Here is a 20,273-nt window from a genome sequence, read left to right as displayed (position 1 = left end):
AAGTTAGAAAAAGAAAGGAAAAAAAAGCTGGATTTACCATCCTAATTATGTTTTCCTTGACCTTATTTTTTTTCTGAACATTCACTAATTTGTTCATAGGATCATAGGACATGACAAATTTAATTAAATGAGTATTTTTAAGTACCCACTATGTACAAGCACTAAACAAGTCTACAAAGACCAAAAAAATCATGTGATTCACCAAGCATTTATTCAATACCTGCTGTATCCCAGTCTAGGAGCTGTAAGTTGCAGACTTGAGAGCAGACCTCGAAATCAAGAGATATTAATCTAGATTTTGGTGTTGGACACATAATGGTCATGTATGTAACCCTAGGAAGGTTATTTAAATGATCATCTTCCCAGATAACACTCTAGAACTACAATTGACAACAAAGTTGCTTACATATTTCTGAGGGATTTTCTGCATTGGAAGCTCCCCATATTGATAATAGGTTCAAGCTTCCATAAATCTCCTTGGGTAGTACAATGGATAGAATTGTGGCCCTAGAGTCAGAAGAACTTGAGTTCAAATCCAGCCTCAGATACTTTACTAGCTGTGACCTCAGGCAAGTCATTTAATCTCTGTCAGCCTCAGTTTTCTCATCTACAATGAACTGAAAAAGGAAATGGCACTCTAGTATCCTTGCCAGGAAAACCCAAAAGGAGGTCAGAAAGAGCTAGACATGACTGAACAAAAACAAATCTCCCTAAAATATTCTAAAAATGTAGTTTTAAAAATGAAATGAAAAAAAAAAAGATAAAATCCGTCACTTATCCTCTATTTTTCCTAGTCTCTCTTTTCAATGACATCCCAGCAAGCTGAGCCAGTAACCCAAAGGTCACAGAAGTTTAAAGGTAGAAAATCTAGTGTCTTCTGGTACTAGGGCCATTTCAGTATCTAACTTAAGACTGAGTTGCTTCAAAATTCACTGATCAATTGTTCTCTGGAGTAATCCGATGGAATGGGTTGCAGGAGTCAGGGTTGAAATAGAGGGAAGACATTGTGAATTTTGATAACTGGAAATATGATGGTACCTATGTTCGGACCTAAGGGGGATAGTCTTTGCAAAGGTTCAGAATAAGGAGACAGAAGTTAATTGTGGAATATGACAAATAGATCTGTTCAATAGGAATGTAGGATTAGCCAAAGGGAGTATATAATATGACATAACTAAAGTTTGGCTGGAATGACATTATGGAAAGCTTGAAATGGCAGGCTGAGAAAATTATGTATTTATTTGTAATATTTAAATGGTCTGTATATATAGGTAGCCTTAGCTTTTCCATTTTTTTAGTAGCTATTCTGCTTATCCAGACATTTAGGGCTACCTAAAAGTACTAAGATTTTATTTCTCTCAGACTTTATACCATTTTGGTAGTTTTCATTGAAGATATCTAACAGGAATCAGGATGTGGGAATTAATTGAGATCCTTAAATTAGCTTTAGTCCTGACTATAGTCACAGAGGTGTAAATGATGTCATCTCAGAATTAATATTACTGACTCTTAAGGCATAGATGTCAACTTCTCACATTTGAGGTTGGAAAACCTCAAGAGAACAGCTAAGGAACAGTTTGTTGTTGTTCAGTCATTTTTGATTCTTTGAGACCCCATGTACCTTAACTATCAAAGGGGTTTTCTTGGCAAAGATACTGAAGTGCTTTGCTATTTCCTTCTTCTGTAGATCATTTTTGTCTGAGAATCATGGGTTAAGGGACTTGCCCAGGGTCACCTAGCTAGGAAGTGTCTGAAGCTGGATGGAACTCAAGTCTTCCTGACTCCAAGCCAAGTGGTCTTAACCACTGAGCCACAGCTGCCTCTAAGAAGCAGTTAAGAAGTGGGTTAACAATAACCAAGGTTGTTTTGGTCCAAGTTCTGTTGCTATTGGCATGTTTCAAATAAGCAGCTCAACAGGACATTCAATTCACATTAAATCAATCCATTTTTCTTTATAGTTCACAGAAATCAAAACCCTTTGAAATTAGAGGAGGCCTTAGGAGGCATCTAGTCCAACCTCCAATTCATTTTTTAATGAATTATGTATAGAATACCACTATATTTTTGTGCACAAACTAACACTCACAGACTCTCTGTGTATGTGTATTATTTATTTGTATGTGTGTGTATAAAAGACAGCTAGGAGACACAGCAGGATAGAGTGTTAGACCATTTAAGGACACCCAGAGCTGCCATATATTTATTTCTTACTAGGTTGAACTCCAGAACCACTTCATTATGCTCCAGAAATCTCTTCATCTTAGAGGATTACTTCAGGCCTAGAACTCACAACTCAGAAATATCTTCTGTCCCTGGAGATGCTCAAACTATCATTTAAGGAGGGCACTGTGGCCCAGCCATCACTTCATTTCTCTCCAGTTCCCATTCTCCATCATACTCTCTGCCACCATCTGGTACCTTCCCCCTCCTTGCCGTCCCTCATCTGTTCTTCAACTACTGTTTGTATGTAAGCTTCTTGAGGACAAGGTCCGTCTTTCCTTTTGCTTGTATTTGTATTCCTTATGTTCAACACAGTGTCTGCCCTTTGATAAATGCTTGAAAAAGGCTTCTTAACTGGCTCAGAATCAGGAAGACCTGAGTTCAATCCAATTTCGGACACTTATTAATAACCACATGACCTTGGGGAACAGAAGGGGGAGTTACTGTGTTAAGCACTTTATGCATACCTCATTCTCACATCAACCCTGCAAGGTGGGTGCTGTAATCATTCTCATTTTACAGTTGAAGAAGCTGAGGCAGAAAGGAATTAAGTGACTTGCCTAGGGTCACACAGCTAGTATGTGAGGCTGGATTTGAACTCAGATCTTCCTGATTCCAGGATCATATCCACTGTATTGCCTATCTATCTGGGCAAGTCATTTGGCCTCTATCTACATCAGTTTCCTCATCTGAAAAATGGTGATAATAAACACACAATAAACTACCTATTATTGTGTTGTCGGGAAGATAAAGTGATATATATAAAAAACATTGCAAATCTTGAAGTGTTCTATAAATGCTAATTATATATATATTTATATATATATATATATGTGTGTGTGTTTGTGTGGGTGGGTGGGTGGGTGTGTGGGTGGGTGAGACTAGATCAAAACCTGTGATTTCATTCATATATAAAATTCCTCTTCCAATGCTGGTCAGCCCTACTTTGCAAAATTAATCTTAGAGAATTATATAATTTGTACCAAATCATAAATTTGGCACATTTTCTTCAAGCTATTTGCAAAATAAAAAGGAATGTTTTTCTAGACCTTCTTAATAACAAATTTTAAATGACTATTTTAATAATTCTTGAATGCATGACCTTTATACCATGAAGAAAAAAATGGATACCAGAGCATAGGAAGGATTAAATATCTAGTACAGCATAAGAATTTCAAGTGTTTTGCCTCTGCTCATGCTTCTGAAAATTTGAATAAATAATACATTATTTAAAATGTATTTAAAATTTGAATAAATAATACATTATTTAAAATGTAAAAATCTGGGTTCAGGTCTAAGTTTTGCCATTTTTCAACCTCATATGCATTATTTAACTCTCTGAGTCTAAATTTTCTTATCTCTAAAATAAGATTGAAGGTGTGGACCAGATGATGGCTGAGGTCTCTATCCCTGCTCTAAAATGCTCTGATTCTAAAAGGGTGAAAAATTAATAGAGTTTTGCAGAAAATAAGTTATCAAATAAATTGCTCATGTGAAAAAAGGATTGGACGTCTTCTGTCTCATCCCCCATCCCACCCCCCAAAAAAGGAGGACAAAAGATTAAAATTGGGGGAGATAAATTTTGGCTCTCTGCATCCCAAGAGAAGTGATTTTGAAGTTAATGTAACATAGGTTCAGTTCTCAATACTGATATATACTGGGTGACCACAGGCAAGCCATTAACCTCTTAAGATTTAAAGGGAATTCTCTTGACTACAAATTGAAAAGGAGTTAGTAATCAGGATGGGTGAAGTTAACTAACCCCATGAGTTCCTTATTGGCAATGATACCACAGGTATCAGAGAAAGAAAAGCATTGGTTTTTCTTCAATATAAGAAAAAAGTACTTAAATTAAAACAGCTTAAAAGTTAAAACTTTAAGAGTAAAAGAACTACTGGTAACTAAATAACTACTTACTGGGAATGTAATAGGTAAGACCCATGATTTAATTGTTAGATTAGAACATTTTTAGAAGTCAGACTGGCATAGTGGATAAAAGAGAGTTGGCCTCAGAGGTCATACCTGGGTTCACATTCTGCCTTAACCACAGTATCTGATATGACACTTGGGAAGTCACAACCTCTTACTGCTCTGGGGAATGCTCTAGGACTATAAATTTTAGAAAAGTTGCCAATGCACATGGGTAGAAAGAGCTTTCTTATCCTTGACTTTTGTTTTCGTTCAGTTGTTTTCCAGCTTGTCTGACTCTTCACGATCTCATTTGAGGTTTTCTTAGAAAAGAAGCTAGAATGGTTTGCCATTTCTTTCTACAGCTTATTTTACAGATGAGAAAACTTAGGCAAACAGTTAAGTGACTTGCTTGGGGTCACATAGCTAGTAAATGTTTGAAGCTGGATTTAAACTTATATCTTCCTGACTCCAGAACCAACACTCTATCCATTATGCTACCTAGCTGCCCTAGAAAAGGAAACAAAGGTCAAGAGAAGTTGTCCAGGATCACAAAATTAGTGAGGTAGGATTTAAACTTAGGTCTTCTTAGCTACAGCTCTATTGCACTACCTACTGAACTGCCTTGTTTCTATTAAACCTTTCAGGTGATTTCCTGATAGCACTGGTGATCCTAAGGGTTAGTGCTCACTATGGCACTCTCCTGGAAAATTGTGAAATTATGAAATACTTCTTCTTGTTCAGTCATTTTCAGTCAGGTCTGAATCTATGACTCCATTTAGGGTTTTCTTGGTAGAGATACTAGAGTGGTTTGCCTTTTCCTTCTGCAGCTTATTTTACAGATGAGGAAACTGAGGCAAATAGAGCTAAGTGACTTGTACAGGGTCATATAGATAGTAAGTGTCTGATGCCAGATTTGACCTCAGGAAAATGATTCTTTCTGATTCCAGACCTGGCACACTATCTAATACCTGCATGCCCTGAACTAGAGGTAACTATATCATCTGCTCCATGCCTGTTGGCAAGGGGACCAATTTTTCAATCAGACAAAATCTTTTATGCTATTTCTTATAGAAGAAAAATATATCATTTATTTATATTGAAGATTGAGCACTGACAGCTAAAATCATAGTGATTGCCTTAGAGAGGTGGGGGTGGGGGTGGGGAAGACAGGTCCATTCTACAGTACTTATTTAAATTATTTTTTCTTGGACCTTAACAAGAGTACCTGCTGCTTATGCTGTTGTTTCTACTAGAGACATGTATAGAATTTCTATAATTAACATTAATGGAAATGAAATATAAGTAGACACATGGTTGTCAGATTACTACTACAGGTAGTATTTTCTTGATTTGTGTTTGAATGTAAGACTTTTCATTAAGAAAAAAAAATCACATTTTCATGCTCAAAGCAAAATAGTTAATTGACATTTAAGTGCCAAAACATTTATTAAACACCTACTATTGTAACAAGCACTATGATAATTGAGGTGGGAGACACAATAAAATGAAAAAGAAAGTGCCTAACTTCCAGGAGCATCCAATTTAATGGGCAAGACAATAAGCAAACAAATACGTACAAACTATATACATGATAAATAGGAAATAATTAAGAAAAGGAAAGCACTAGAATTGAGAGAGATTGGGAAAGGCTTCCTATGCAAGACCGGATTTTAGTTGAGGAACTGCATCCCAGGCAGGGGACACAGCCATAAAAAATACCAGGAACCAAGATGTAGATTTTTATTTGTGTAATATCATAAAGGCCAATGCCACTGGATGGAAGAGTACATGGAATAAGGTATTAAGAATACTGAAAAGGAAGGAAGAGACTAGGTTATGAAGGGTTTTAAATACCAAATAGAGGATTTTGTATTTAATCCTGGAGGTCATAGGAAACCACTGGAGTTAATTGAGTAAGGAGATGATAACATTGTACCTACACTTTAGGAAAATCACTTTGGTGACTGAATGGAGATCAGAGTGGGGAGATCCTTGAGGCAGGGCGACCCATCAGGAAGCTGTTATAATAGTTGAGGCGAGAGATTGCCAGGGGCCTGTACCAGAGTGGTGGCATAGTCAGAGGAGTATCTGAGAGGTCGTGCAAAGGTGAAGTTGCCAGGCATTGGCAACATATTGGATTTGAGCAGGTGAGAGATACTGAGAAGTCAAGGCTGACAGGTAGGTTGGAACTAAGAGGATGTTGTTGCCCTCTACAGTAGTAATAAAAGTAGGCATAAGGCAGGGTTTAGTGAGAAAGATAATGAGCTCTCTTCTGGGCAAATTGAATTTGAGATCTCTACTGGACAACTAGTTTGTGATGCCAGAAAAGCAGTCAGAGATGCCTTTTTGAAAGTCAGCAGAGAGCTTAGGAAAGGAAAGGAAAGGAAGATTTGAGAATCAGCAGCATAGAGATGGAAATTAATTCCATGGGAGCTGATGAAGTGGCATAGAGAGAGAGGAGAAGAGGGTCCAGGACAGAACACTTTGAGGCACTTGAGGTTTGAGGAGTGATCTAGAGAAAAACCTATTATAAAAGAGACTAAGGAATGGTCAGATAATATGGAGAAGAACCAGAGAAAATGGTGTTCCAGAAACCCAGAGGAAAGAGGGTATCAAGGAAGAGAAGATGACCAACAGTTTCCAAAAGTGCAGAAAGGTTGAAGAGAACAAGCATTAAAAAAAGACTATTAGATTAGGCAGTTCAGAAATCTTTGATAACTTTGGAGAAAGCAGTTTTGGTATATGTAAGGTCAGAAACCAGCTATAAGATAAAGGGGAGAGAGAAGAGAGAAAATAGAGGCACCCTTCATGTATCTTTTTGAAAAGTTTAATCACAAAGAGTAGAAGAGACAGAGGATGATCATTAGCAGGGAGAGAAGGATCGAGTAAGAGGTTCTGAGGATGGGGGCAGGGAAACATGAGCATATGTGTAGGCAATAGAGATGGAGCAGAAAGAGAGAGAGAGAGAGAGAGAGAGAGACAGAGAGAGAGAGAGAGAGAGAGAGACAGACAGAGAGAGAGAGAGGGACAGACAGAGACAGAGACAGAGACAGAGAGACAGAGAGAGAGAGATTGAAAATAAATGAGAAATGAGAGTGGGAATGACAGAGGGGACAATCTGTTGGGATTAGGATCACTTGATCATGAAGAGGGGTTATTGTTAATAACAAATAAGTCCATTTCATCCTGGGAGTTCAGGGTAGAGGAGATAGTGGCTGGAGGCATATGAGGGATATGAAATTTAGAAGGGAGAAAAATGGGAGCTTATAGTGAATAACCCAAGTTTTCTTCTATAATACATGAGATAAGTTTTTCCCAGCTGAGAGGGTGGAAAGAGTAGAAGCCATATGAGGTGTGAGGAAAGTTAAAAGATTTGGAAGAGCTGCTGTGTAGAGTGGGTTAGTAAGTTAATAAGAGAGATATGGTAGGATTGTCTAGCAATGAGGGCTCAGTTGAGATTGGGTAATGTAAATTTGTAGTGAACCCCATCCAAACAATTATGTGGTATTTTTCCACTTTTGCTCAGCAGCAGGTGTATAGGAATAAAGGCACTAGACCACTAGGTGGTAGTGATCCTAGGCTGAGGCTGGACAAGGCAAAATTAGCATAATAATAAGGGAGTTAGGGATTCAAGAGAGGTTCTTATTGTTGTTCAGTCATTCAGTTGTGACTCATTCTATGTGACCTTATGGACCATTTCTATCCATGGGGTTTTCTTGGCAAGGATACTGGTTAGGTTTGCCATTTCCTTCTCCTGTAGATCCTTTTGTTAGGCAATCAGAGGTTAAGTTACTTGTGCAGGGTCAACACAGTTAGGAAGTATCTGAGGCCCTATTTGAATTCAGGTCTTCCTGACCCCAGACCCCAAATTTTTATCTACCAAGTCACTTGACTGCCTTTAAGAGAAGAAAACATCAGAAAGTTTAATTGATTCACCAATTAGTCAAAATAGGAAAAGAGGAGAAAATAACTAACAATAATGATGATGATGATTAATAATGGCATTATATAGCACCTATGTGCTAGACACTTTGCTAAGCATTTTACAAATATTATCTCATTTGATTCACATAACAACCCTGTGAGGTATATATAATTATTATTCCCATTTTACAGTTGAGGCAACTAAGGCAAGTAAATAGAGGTTAAATTACTTGCTCAGGGTAACAAAGCTATCAAGTATCTGAAACTAGATTTGAAGTTCTCCATGGCTTCAGGCCCAGTGCTCTATCCACTTCATCATCTAGCTGTCTACCCTTACAAAGTTGTTCAGACTGTACTCAAGGACCTACATTATCTGGGAAGTCACTATATCCATATATAGTCCATTCTGTTGTAAGGGGGAGAAATGTGTACGGGGTAAAAATAAAAGGTTGGACTAAATTATTTAAGAGTAAGGTCACCAGGAATTAAGTGCTTAATTCCAAATGAAAGACTCAAGTCAGAATGACTTTAATGGTAGTTTATTTACAAATAGGAAGAGAGAGAGAAAGTAAGAAATCAGAGAGAGGATAGGGCAAGATATCTAACCTAACACATTGAATATTTTGCTCTGGCCCCTGACCCAGGCAGAGCTAATTAGGCCAGAAGGGCCTCATCCTGAGGGGAGGGCCCAGTGATGAATAAAGCAAGGGCGGCTTCAGCCATGAAGCCTCTCCCAAGAGAGGAGGCCTCTTCTGAGGCTAGCCCCTTCAGAAAATCCAGGAAAGGAGTCAGTCTTTTCACTCACTCACGTGGTGATTTTAAGGAGATATAGAAAGCACTCCAAGGTCCTCAGCTGGAGCTCCTCCAGGGTCCAGTTCAAGGTAAAAGAGAACATCCTAGGAAGTTCTGGCCACTTTTAAAGACCATTCCTTTCATCACTTCCTATGCATTCCTTCCATTTTACGTGTACCAATTACAGCTAAAGCTCTGCTTAGAACTGCCCAAGGGGCAGTCACTCAATTCCAAATCGTCACCCACTATCGCACACATGGGTCACAAACCTCTCCCACTTAGGATAAGTGGAGTGTGTACACTTTTGGTGATTAAATCTAAAAATGGGCAGGGGAAGAATTAATCCCATCTTCACACTGTACGTAGCTCTAGTTTTTATGAAGCTTCTTCTTATATTCCATTGGATCTCTGATCCAATCCATATATTGGCTATTCTTCCCAACAGTTCAAATCACAACCCATCCATGCATGCCTATTCTGAGCAATTCTTCTAAATGCTCCCTTGGTACCCATGTAATGTCAAGTTAGAGAGTAATGAACTGCTTCTGTCATGCATTTTTTCCCTTTTATTGAATTGAAATCCATTTAGATAGATAGATGAATAAAATAGATATAAATACACACTTTCACACAAGTAATATTAGTCAATTGGTAAACATGTATTAAGTGCCTACTATGTGAAGACACCGTACTAAGTACTGAATCGAGAACTTTTTGAGTAATTCATATATCCTGGCTTCACAATAAAGAAACACACAAGCAAAACTATAGATGAAAATACAAGCTTTTCTGGGAAAATTTATTTGATGTGTAAGCCTGATGCCTGGAAAGGTCATCTCATTTTCTCATCTCCCATCCCTATTCCTGTTTTCATTCCTCTAGATCTTTTCCTTAGCCAAAATAACTCTTTTCCAGTCACAGTCCCTAACAAAGTTGGCTCTAAGAACAGTGAAAAGCAGCCCAGGTTTCTTTTGTCCTTATACTGGCTTCATCAGGAAATGCTATAGATAAATCTGTGCCTGGGGACTTAATTCAGAGAGTGATTTAAATCCTTATATCCACAATTCATCTGAGCAAGCTTTGTCTCTGACTAATATTGAATCTGACATAGAGAAGAGTAGATTTAAACAACCTCTTTCCTGAATATTGTTAACCTGGCACCGTGTGGTTTTCTCCCTTTGATGGGTTCTAAAAGCTCATTTCCTCAATTTCATTCCAATTCTCAAGAAAAAAAATTGCCTTTTCTGTTAACAAAATTTTATTTTAGGATAAAAGGAGCTCATTTATGGAAATAAAAACCACATTGTGCCCCAACTTAATATTCTTTGTCCTATTTGCTCCTTTCTCCTTAGAAGAAAAAAAAAGTCACCTAGCATATTTGTGTTGTATATACCTGGGAGATTACTAATGAAGAGGAAAGTATAGTGGCTTTTTCCATTTTTTTCCACTTGCAGAAATGCCAGTCAGAGAACATTCCTTCATGGGTAGCCAAGTTTGGAAGTTAGTTTGATTTCTGGCTAGGAGAAAGAGAGAAGGAAAGGGAGGGCAGAAGGGGGAATAGCAGGATGATTTCTCAGCCTGGTCTTTAGTTCTCAGTCTTTCAGTAATAGCCATCAATGAAAGCATCCTCTTTCATCCATGCAGGGACAGGTAAAAAGACAGCTGAGTAAATCTGTATTAGATATCAGAACGGAAGCACAGCGAGGGCTGGGGGAGAAAGGGAGGAGACACGAAAGCTTGTGATTGGTGAGTTTACCAAAGGCATCTGCCAGTGGGACTTCAATGGAATGTGAAACCAAATCATTTACAAGTTAAAGATAGACACAGTATATACCAGGCTCTGGAGGCAGGGATTAAGTTCATCCAGTTCCCTAGCGTCTCAGAGAGTTCAGTTTTGATCTTTGTTGTAATTAACTCTTGGTCAAATTTTGTCCTAGTCTATGTTTTCTCCTTTTTGTGTCCAGACATATTTTGGATACATTGGAACTAAGGTGATTTAGGAGATGATGGTGCATACACTAGGGTAAGTAGAAAGCTTTGTTTTCAGGTGCAACTCTTTAACTCTGAAAGTTAATTTGGAAATCTTCTATGAAGAAAGGAAAAATGAAATCATGTTGGTTTTGAGTCTCTTTAGGGTAACATTCTTCTGTCCTTCTAGAAGTATTTGGATTTCATGTTTTAGCCACTGAAAGAAAGCTCTTTAGTTTTGATATCCATATTGCTCTTTTGTAATGTTGCCAGTCCATGTTAAAAGAAATTAATCTACTCTACCCTTTGCTCTTCCCCTAGGCGCGTGCATGCCCACACACACACACACACACACACACACACACACACTGTTTGAAGTATCAGCCGTCTGATACTTTAGGATATTACAAACAAAGAATGCCATCTTTCCAATGTGCTGTAGGTAAAAGTATGTTATTGTTACATAGGTTTGATACTTAAGAAAAACTTTGTAATCTTTTTTTTTTTGCATGAAGCAAAAACAAACTGAAAAAGTACATAGAGCAAGTATAGAAGATAATTTCTTACCTAATTGTTTAAAAAATGAGGGGAGGGTGGATACTTGTATACAGTGGATACCTAATAGGTGTTTTAAAATTAGATTGATGTGGAAAATACACAGCTTTCATTGGAACAGTTTCCTTTACTTAAGGAAATTATTTTCTAACAACTATTAATTCCTAGGATATTCCTTTACCTAATCCCTCAGAGAAAAAAATAAAGCTGGTATTTGCAAAATTACTACAAAGGTTTGATTATATTTTAAAGTATGTGTGGGGGGAAAGTTGCTCTTTTTTTTGATCCACCAAACTATACTTTAAGGATTTTTATGCTTCACTTAGATGAGGAGATAGAGGAACAAACTACTTGAGAATTACCAATTTCATTCCCTTGAACATTTTGACCATGTATAGATTTTGCTTTTTGTTTTGTAAAATGACCTCTTAGCTGTTCTTAGTAGCTGCTTTTCTAAACTTGCCCAGCACTCCTTCTGAATAAATACTGTCCATAATAGTCACAGGGTACACAGTGTGAATTGGAAGTCTTTATATGGGGAAATTAAAACTGCTGACAATGCTGTTATAAAGTCTAGTGCTGAAGACAGCCATTAAATATGGTAGTTTAATCTTTGCTCTACCTTGTATATTAGGTTCTACTTGCTTAAATAAGATTAAAATAGAATAGCACAATGAGTGCCTTAATCTGGTTACTTTGTATGTAAAGATATCTCTGTGTGTTTCACTCAATTTGGTTAAGAAAAATAACACCCTGTGTTAATGCCACAAAAATAAAATGGATGTTAGACTATTGATCTATGGAGAAATTTGCCTTGTTGCATTTTTTCCAGAGGGGTAAAGAAAGTTGCAGAAATTTAGTGCACTTGATGACTCTGCCTAGAAGTATGGTAGAACAATTTCTGAGCAAGATTGTGAAAACTAAGTAATCTTGTCCACCAACTGGCATCTCATATTCCAACCTTTCCTTCCCTCATTGTCTTCTCAAAAAAGGATTAGATATCAGTTATCTACAAGTTAGTGTGATTTCTAGTGACAGTATGAGAATCCCAAAAGTATTTGTACTTTCTACCTTATCTCTATAAGAAAAATGGTTTTGTTGCCTTTTATAGACATTCTAGTCAAAGTAGGAGGAAAGGTATATATTGGGCAAACACAAAAGGTTGTGGAGAAAGGGTATCCCCTGCAATCATAGGACTTGGGCAGTAAGTAGTAACCTATTCTCTGTCTATGCTATATCTCTAAATAAATCATCCAGTCAATCATCACCGAAATACTTACTATGTGATAGATACAGCCCTAAGATCTCAGAATACAAAGAAAGGCAAAAAACAAACAAACAAACAAACAAAAAAAAACATGGTACTTGTCCTCAAAGCCTGTGGTACAGTATCATGGGGATTTCCCCTAACCATTTTATGAAGTTAACTCGACCCTGGTAATAATTTCCCTTTGTATTTGGGGTGGGGGGTTGGGGAAATGAATCATGTATTCTGGTACTTGTGGCACATCTGCCCAGAACTTTTCTTTGGTGTTGAAAACTCCAAGTGGCATTTACTCTTGGAAGAGTTTCTATTTTACCTGTCTTGTGAATTCAATCAAGTATTTTTTTTAATATCTATGTTTTATTTTTCTAATTACATTTTTTTACATTAAATTTCCCAGGTATCTCTATGCCTTCCTTCCTTCCCCCCATTAAAGAAGGTATCATTAGATGAAAAAATATATGCATATAAAGAATTATATCTTCCTTATTTCTGTGTATCAATCCTTTCTCTGGAGGTAGACATACATAAGTTATTCTTAAAACAATATTTCTGTTGTATATAATGTCCTCTTGGTTCTGTTCCTTTTGCTTCATAATTTCATGTAGGTCTTTCCATGTTTTTTTTAATTAACCTGTTTGTCATTTCTTATGTGTATTAGTATTTCATCACAACCATAAGCCACAACTCCACAACATTCTCCAATTGATGGACATCTCTTCAATTTCCAGTTCTTTACCACCACAAAGAAACCTACTATAAGAACACATTCTCTGATCACCTTAAGAAACAAACCTAATGGTTTCTGGGTCTTAGAATACATGCAAGTATTATGAAGGAAATAATGAATGAATGGGGAATTTATTAAGTGCTTAAACATTGTTCTATGTTGTAAGAATACAAATAGAAGAACAGAAACAGTCCCTGCACTCCAGGAGCTCATCTTCTTATAGGAAGACAGCACATAGCTTTCTTCTCAAGCAGCCATAGAATTTCCTCTTTGTGTGTTTTCAAGAGTTAGCCCTGGAAACTGCTGTTGAGGTTCAGAGGTAAATGGAGATGTGCTGTAAACATTTAACAGTTGGTTTTCTGGAGGGAAAAATGAAAGCATAGCAGACTTTTAAATTTTAATCTTCTTTATAAACTTTTTCTCATAACTTTCTTAAGGCTAGATAATCAACAAAATAATAAACCAGCTCTGACTTCATAGTGTTTTCTGATTTCTGAGGAGTAAATACTCATGCTGAAAATTTAACTATTGGCTCTCCAGTATAAACTCCCCCTGGCAAAGCAAACCCCTGGAAGTAGGATGTACAGTGGCAGCAATTGTATGATTATTAGGATGGTTTTTGTTCTTGTTCAGGTGTTTTCAGTCGTGTCCAACTCTGTGGCCTATTTGGGGTTTCTTGGCAAAGATACTGGAATAGTTTTGCCATTTCCTTTTCCAGTTCATTTTACAGATGAGGAAAATGAGACAAACAGGGTTAAGTGACTTGGCCAGGGTCATACAGCTAGTATCTGAGCCCAGATTTGACCTCAGGAAGAAGGGGCTTTCTAACTCCAAGCTCAGCACTCCATCCACTTGTGCCACCTAGCTGCCTTCGTAGGACATGTGAAATTTCTAGGTACACCCTTAGCATATCCTAACTGATCCTTCTTTAGCATTTTTTTAAAAGACATAAAATGACCCATAGAGAGCTTCAGTTTTTGCATCTGGAAGTTAGAAGGTAAGAGGAATTTAAGTTCTCCTCTTCTGTTTCCCTCTTCTCCCCAATAAATCATTGCCTGGAGAAAGGGAGAATCCCTATAAACTTCTTTCAATATAAATACTAGCCCTCCAATGAACTTAGACATTCTTCCATCATCTTAGCTGACAGATAGTGACTCTCATACTATTAGGTAAATAGAAGCTAATCTTTTCTCAGTTATACAGAAGTGGCTTATTCCCTTGGTTTTCCCACCCAGTGGGATTCTGGCATGCTAATAGTAAAATTGAGCCAAAAGGAGGTCAGAGCCAAGCTCTGTGTGTGTATCTGTCTGTGTAACTAGTGTATTTCTGATGGAATCTCCCAATCCAGTAGAAGTTGTTTTTAATACTGGTTGTACTTTTCTCTTTAAGGTAGTGGAGCATTGATACGGTTGACTGTAATATCAACTTATTTATCCTTGTACCCTGACCCCTCAGGCATGAAAAAATTTTAAATTTCAGTAAGTTTTCAATACATAAAAATAAAAGTGGAAGGGAAACAAGGAAGAAAAATAAATTCTCATAGGGACTATGAAATTACCAGGAAAATTGGTAGGGAGAAATATTGCTTTATTGTTTTTATAGATGATTTTAATTGATTTTTATAATATTTGTAAATTTGTACTATTTTAAGAGGGCAAAATATCCATCCATATCTTTGACTCTTTGTTATAAGTTTTTTTACCTTTTTGTATTTATTCACACTCTTCCTTCTCATTTTAATTTACTTATTCTTTAACGCAATGGTCTTTTATTTTTTTTTTAAATATTTTTTTTTTATATTTTTAAACCCTTAACTTCTGTGTATTAGTTCCTTGGTGTAAGAGTGGTAAGGGTAGGCAATGGGGGTCAAGTGACTTGCCCAAGGTCACACAGCTGGGAAGTGTCTGAGGCCAGATTTGAACCCAGGACCTCCCGTCTCTAGGCCTGGCTCTCAATCCACTGAGCTACCCAGCTGCCCCTCAATGGTCTTTTATTTTAAAAAATATTGTTAATGTTAGAGATCCTTTATACCAAGTTTTACCATGCATCATTTTTTATTTCATAAAATAATGATTTCATTGTACCAAGGGAGGATGTGCAAACCATGTTTGAAATCTAAACAGAAAGGCATATTAAGCCTAATGAAGCTACCAGGATTCAAAGAGAAGTATAGTCAAGTGGAACTGGTTGGATAATGAAACTGGGAATCTAATTGGCAAACATGCTGAATGGTGAAAATAGGAACCCCTACAAGTTACTAGTTTGCAAATTCTATCTCCTTGCACATGAACTGAGAGTCAGCTGTCAACATATAAGATTATTTTCAGAAATCATCATGGTATTAAAAGATAAAAACTGAATGGTGAAGTAAGGTGGAGAGATTCCCCCCAAATTGAATCCAAAATGGATGTGTGATGTCTTAATCATTTAAGGGCCAGGAGAATTACTTTTAAACTACTGTAACCACATATTTTAAACAAATAGAAAATGGAAATTATTTTTCTGCTTAAAAATAAATTGTAAATCTCTGCTCACATCAGATGCATTAGAGAGAAAAAATGTAGTCTATTATCAATTTAGAGATGTTTGACATCTTCATATGCGTGGGTACAAGGGGCAGGGTTTTAAAAAGATGATTTAACATCTTTGTTCTTAATTTCTATTTGAGTGAATTTTTAATAGCTTATTTCATTCAAAACTGTTCCCATTTGTTATAAAAGTATATGGCAAAATCCTAGAAAAAGCAAATAACAAGATAGACAAAATCTCTGAAATGCTACAGCTTGCTGATATAAACATTTCAAAGAAGAAATATTCTGTGTATTCTGTAGAACTTTCCTTCTAAATTCTATATAAAATAGGTATGTAAGTGAGAGAATTTAAGGATAATGAAAGGAATTTGTTTGGAATGCGTAGGAGCATTGCCAAAATAAAAAAAAAAAAGTTCAAGTATCATAGATTCATCAAGTAGAAGGGACCTTAAGAATCTTCTAGTCAAACACCCTCATTTTACCCCCAAGACACTTTTGAAGACATATAGTTAATAAATGGCAGGGTCTGGATTTAATTTCATGTCCTCTGATTTCTTTAATAGGATTTTGGGTAAAATAGCGAAATACTTGGTTAGATTAACAAAGCTATATACTTCTAAGAAATATGACAGATGACTGTTTTGTTAAATTTTCATGTATTTCTGAAATATAGTTTTTCTGTCAAAGAGATTTAACTTCATCTCTTTTTTTTTTAACCTTTTTGTGGTTATAAAAGAGAGACTAGCCAAAGTCAGCCTAGTCCCTGGGAATATATGCATTATATACTTCCTGAAGTACTATCCCATTTAAATGTTTAGTGATCCCACTTCTGTGCTTGTACAATGCAGGGCCCTGTTCTCCTCTTTATAGCATTTACAAGTATTTTATGACTATTTCCTGCCTACTAAAATGTGGCAGGAAGGGAGCCTTTACCTACCTGTTGAGCTAGAACTGGTTGTACATACAGAACAAATCAAACTGTCCCTGGCTGCATTTCAGTGAGGAGGATGAAATCCTATAAGCCTCTAGAGGGGAAGAGAAGTTAAGGCTTTCATTTCTCCACACCACAATGGAGGCCCGAGCCAATAACATTATAAAAAAAATACCCTTGGGTCCTAGGGCCCTGAGGGGAGATATAGCCAGCAAACCTCTGAGAATTCACTCAACTTGCTTGTATGAGTTGGTATAAGGACCTGTTGAGTTGATATGAGCCGCATTTTTGTTGTTGTTCTTCAATCATTTCAAGTCACATTCCACTCTTCATGACCCCATTTGAGGTTTTCTTGGTAAAAAATAGTTGACCATTTCCTTCTGCAGCTCATTTTATAGATGAGGAAACTGAGGCAAATAGGGTTAAGTGACTTGCATAGGGTCACACAGCCAGTAAGTGTCTGAAGCTGAATTTGAACTGAGGAAGATGAATCTTCCTGACTCTAGGCCTGGCACTTTATCCACCTAGCTGCCTATTTGGGAGGCATATAAGTTAATTAATGACAGAAATTTGGCCCCATACATTTATGGGAACTCCCTGGTGAGATTCTGCTCCTAGCAGAATTCCCAATTTTGAATTCCTAATTTTCAGCATCTATTAAAGGGTGGTGTTTTTCCCCCTCTCTTTTGCTATAAATTTTCAGTTACTTTTTTCCCTTAGTATGTTTCCTTTACAAGTGAGACAAGTTCCATTTGGAATTACTTTTTCATATTTGAATCTTTAAATACTGACACTAGCTATATTACTGAATCCTTTTTAAATATTGATATCAATCCCCTATAATGTATTCTCTCTCATTTTAATCACCAGTTAATATTTACTCTATATTATTCATTGACTTAGTGATTCATACCACAAGATTTTAAATTTTTTGTCAATTATCTAGTATTTCCTTTTTTCCCTCCTACCTCCCCATCCAAAAAAAATCCTTGTAAGAAATAAGTATGGTCTAGCAAAACAAGTTCCCATAATGGCATATTGAAATATGTGTTTCTCATTCTGCATATTTATCCATCACCTCTCTGTTAGGAGTGCCCCACTATCACTTAACATCAAGTACCTTTTTTTACATTTACAGAGAAGATAGAACATTTTAAGCTATCAATTTTATATATATATATATATGCACATATATATAAAACATATGTAATATTTATTTACTGAAAAGAAAGAATAAGAATCAAATACAAAAACATCCTACCAAATGATTCCCTCTACCATTTTGGTCCCTAAAGTGTGAGCTCAAACTTCAAGCAATTTCTAGAAAGTATTTTCTTTTTAACCCTTACCTTCTGTCTTAGAATAGATACTGAGTATTGGTTCTAAGGCAGAAAGATTGAAAGGGCTAGGCAATTAGAGTTATGTGACTTGCCTAGAGTCATACAGCTAGGAAGTGCTTGGGGCTAGATTTGAACCCAAGACCTCCCATCTCCAAATCTGATTGTCTATCCACTGAACCACTTAGCTGCCCCAATTTCTATAAAGTATTGACCTCCACCAAGTTTGCTCCCAGTTAGGAATAGCTACTGGACAAATAACCCATTTACTACCAGGCTGACCCAGTAGTGAAATGGGTCAAGCAGTTGACTCCTCAGGGCCACAGTGGTGCAGGCTTGACTACCAGCAAACTGATATGGATTCTAGTTCATAGACCTCTGGCAGATTGCTCTTCTAGCCTTTTGGTGTTTACAAAGTCACAAACATTTGGCATCATTTTTGAACCAAGACTCAGAAAGAATAAACACAAAAAACAACCAAAGCAACAAGCAGGGTCTTGGAACATACCCTGGGTGGAGAGATGAAGGCTTCTCTTCCCTTCTGGAGGCTTAAACTATTTCATTTTCCACACTTTAATACAGCTTAAGAAAAAGAGATTGATTTGGCCAGTTAGTGCCTTCCGTATGCATACCCAGTTCTACCTCAGTAACTAAAGAAAAGGTTCCTCTTTGCCACACATGAGTGAAGGAAAAGTCAAAAATATCTGCAGATCCCCTGAAGTGGGGCTTTCCACTGTGCATGCCTGGAAGCACACTCACTGAACATCTCCTTAGCATCAAGCAGAGCATGACATACATACCTTGGGTGTTCATTAGCCATTCCCTTCATTAAATATTGTTCTTTCCTTGTTCCAGGGAAGTACACAGATTCCTAGACTGTGAAACCAAGATGAGTGCTGGGTCATAGCCCAAGATTAGAGCTAACTTAGTTTGCTATAATCACACACTGATTCATTTTTAACCCGAATACCCAACACACAGAGATATCCTGGGCTTATCTGATTCCTCACTACAAATTAACAGAAATTTGTGAATTCACCTTGGGTTGTTGTCCATAATAACTTACAATTAACATACTTTTTTCCCTAAGGTACTTCAGTTATGGGCATAAGTGCCCTCTTTTGTAGATTGTCAAGTGAGATTTTGAAAATTAATTGATTCTTCATGCCTTTGTAAAGGGTATCTGTCCCTTAACCTAGAATGCACCCTCTCTACTTCTGCCTCTTAGAATCCATAGCTTCCTTCAAAGTTCCATGAAGAGCCATCAGGCTTTTCCCTAACCTCCCTATATAATGATGATGATAATGACGATGATTATACCTAACATTTATATAATATTCACTATTTGCCAGGCATTGTGCTAATGAGAATATATTCTCATTGGATCCTCACAACAACCCTGGGAGTTATTATTATGCACATTTTACAGGTGAGGAAACCGAGGCAAACAGAGGTTAAACAATTTGTCCAAGTTCACCAAAGCAGTGTCTAGGGCTGCATTTTTGAATGCTGCTCTTCCTAATGTTAGGCCAGATATGCTATGTACCACACCACCTGGCTGCCCCCAATGACCTAGTTTCTCTTCTGCCTCCTTAAAAATTGCTTTATTTTGTATATGTTTTGAATCTATTTATGTCTATGTATGTTATTTTAGAAGATGAAAAGTAATCTCCTTCCCTGAAAGGAATTATTTCATTTTTTTAAACCATTTTCTTCTGTTTTAGAACCAGTACTAAGGAATGGCTATGCAATTCAGGTTAAGTGACTTGCCCAACATCACATAGTGAAGAAGTGTCTGGGCCCATATCTGAATCCAGCACTTCCTATCCCCAGGCCTGGATTGTTCCATTTTTATCACTGTATCCCTACTGCCTAGCAGAAGTACCTGACCCATTGGAGATGCTTATGAAGTGCTTATGGCTAAATAGATTAATGCCTTGATTGTACAATATTAGGAAATTAGCCACTGTAGGACCATGTGTCTCTAAAGTGCTTCCAAAATTTTGATTTGGACTTGATATGTCCTGAGATCTCTCTCTCTCTCTCTCTCTCTCTCTCTCTCTCTGCTATGAGAAAGTAAGGTTTACAGGGTATCCCAAAACTCTTAGTG

General features: G+C 37.0%; 1 protein-coding gene across 2 annotated transcripts in view; it reads left to right on the top strand.

Moving 5' to 3' along the window:
- DTNA (dystrobrevin alpha) overlaps window positions 1-20,273 on the top strand; it is a 458,249-nt gene that overhangs the window by 102,189 nt on the left and 335,787 nt on the right. Inside the window, exon 1 of one of the 2 annotated variants that reach the window (XM_044666419.1) lies at window positions 10,736-10,870. The exons of the other annotated variant lie outside the window; for it this stretch is intronic. Coding sequence (XP_044522354.1) covers window positions 10,851-10,870 — 20 coding nt within the window. The 5' untranslated portion in view covers window positions 10,736-10,850. Of the gene's footprint in view, window positions 1-10,735; window positions 10,871-20,273 lie in introns of those variants that run through there. 2 annotated transcript variants of the gene reach the window in all.

The sequence above is a fragment of the Gracilinanus agilis genome, chromosome 1 (genome assembly GCF_016433145.1).
Source record: "Gracilinanus agilis isolate LMUSP501 chromosome 1, AgileGrace, whole genome shotgun sequence".
Classification (NCBI taxonomy): Eukaryota; Metazoa; Chordata; class Mammalia; order Didelphimorphia; family Didelphidae; genus Gracilinanus; species Gracilinanus agilis.
The sequence above is the reverse complement of the archived record's forward strand: the minus strand, read 5'-3'. Positions and strand labels throughout refer to the sequence as shown.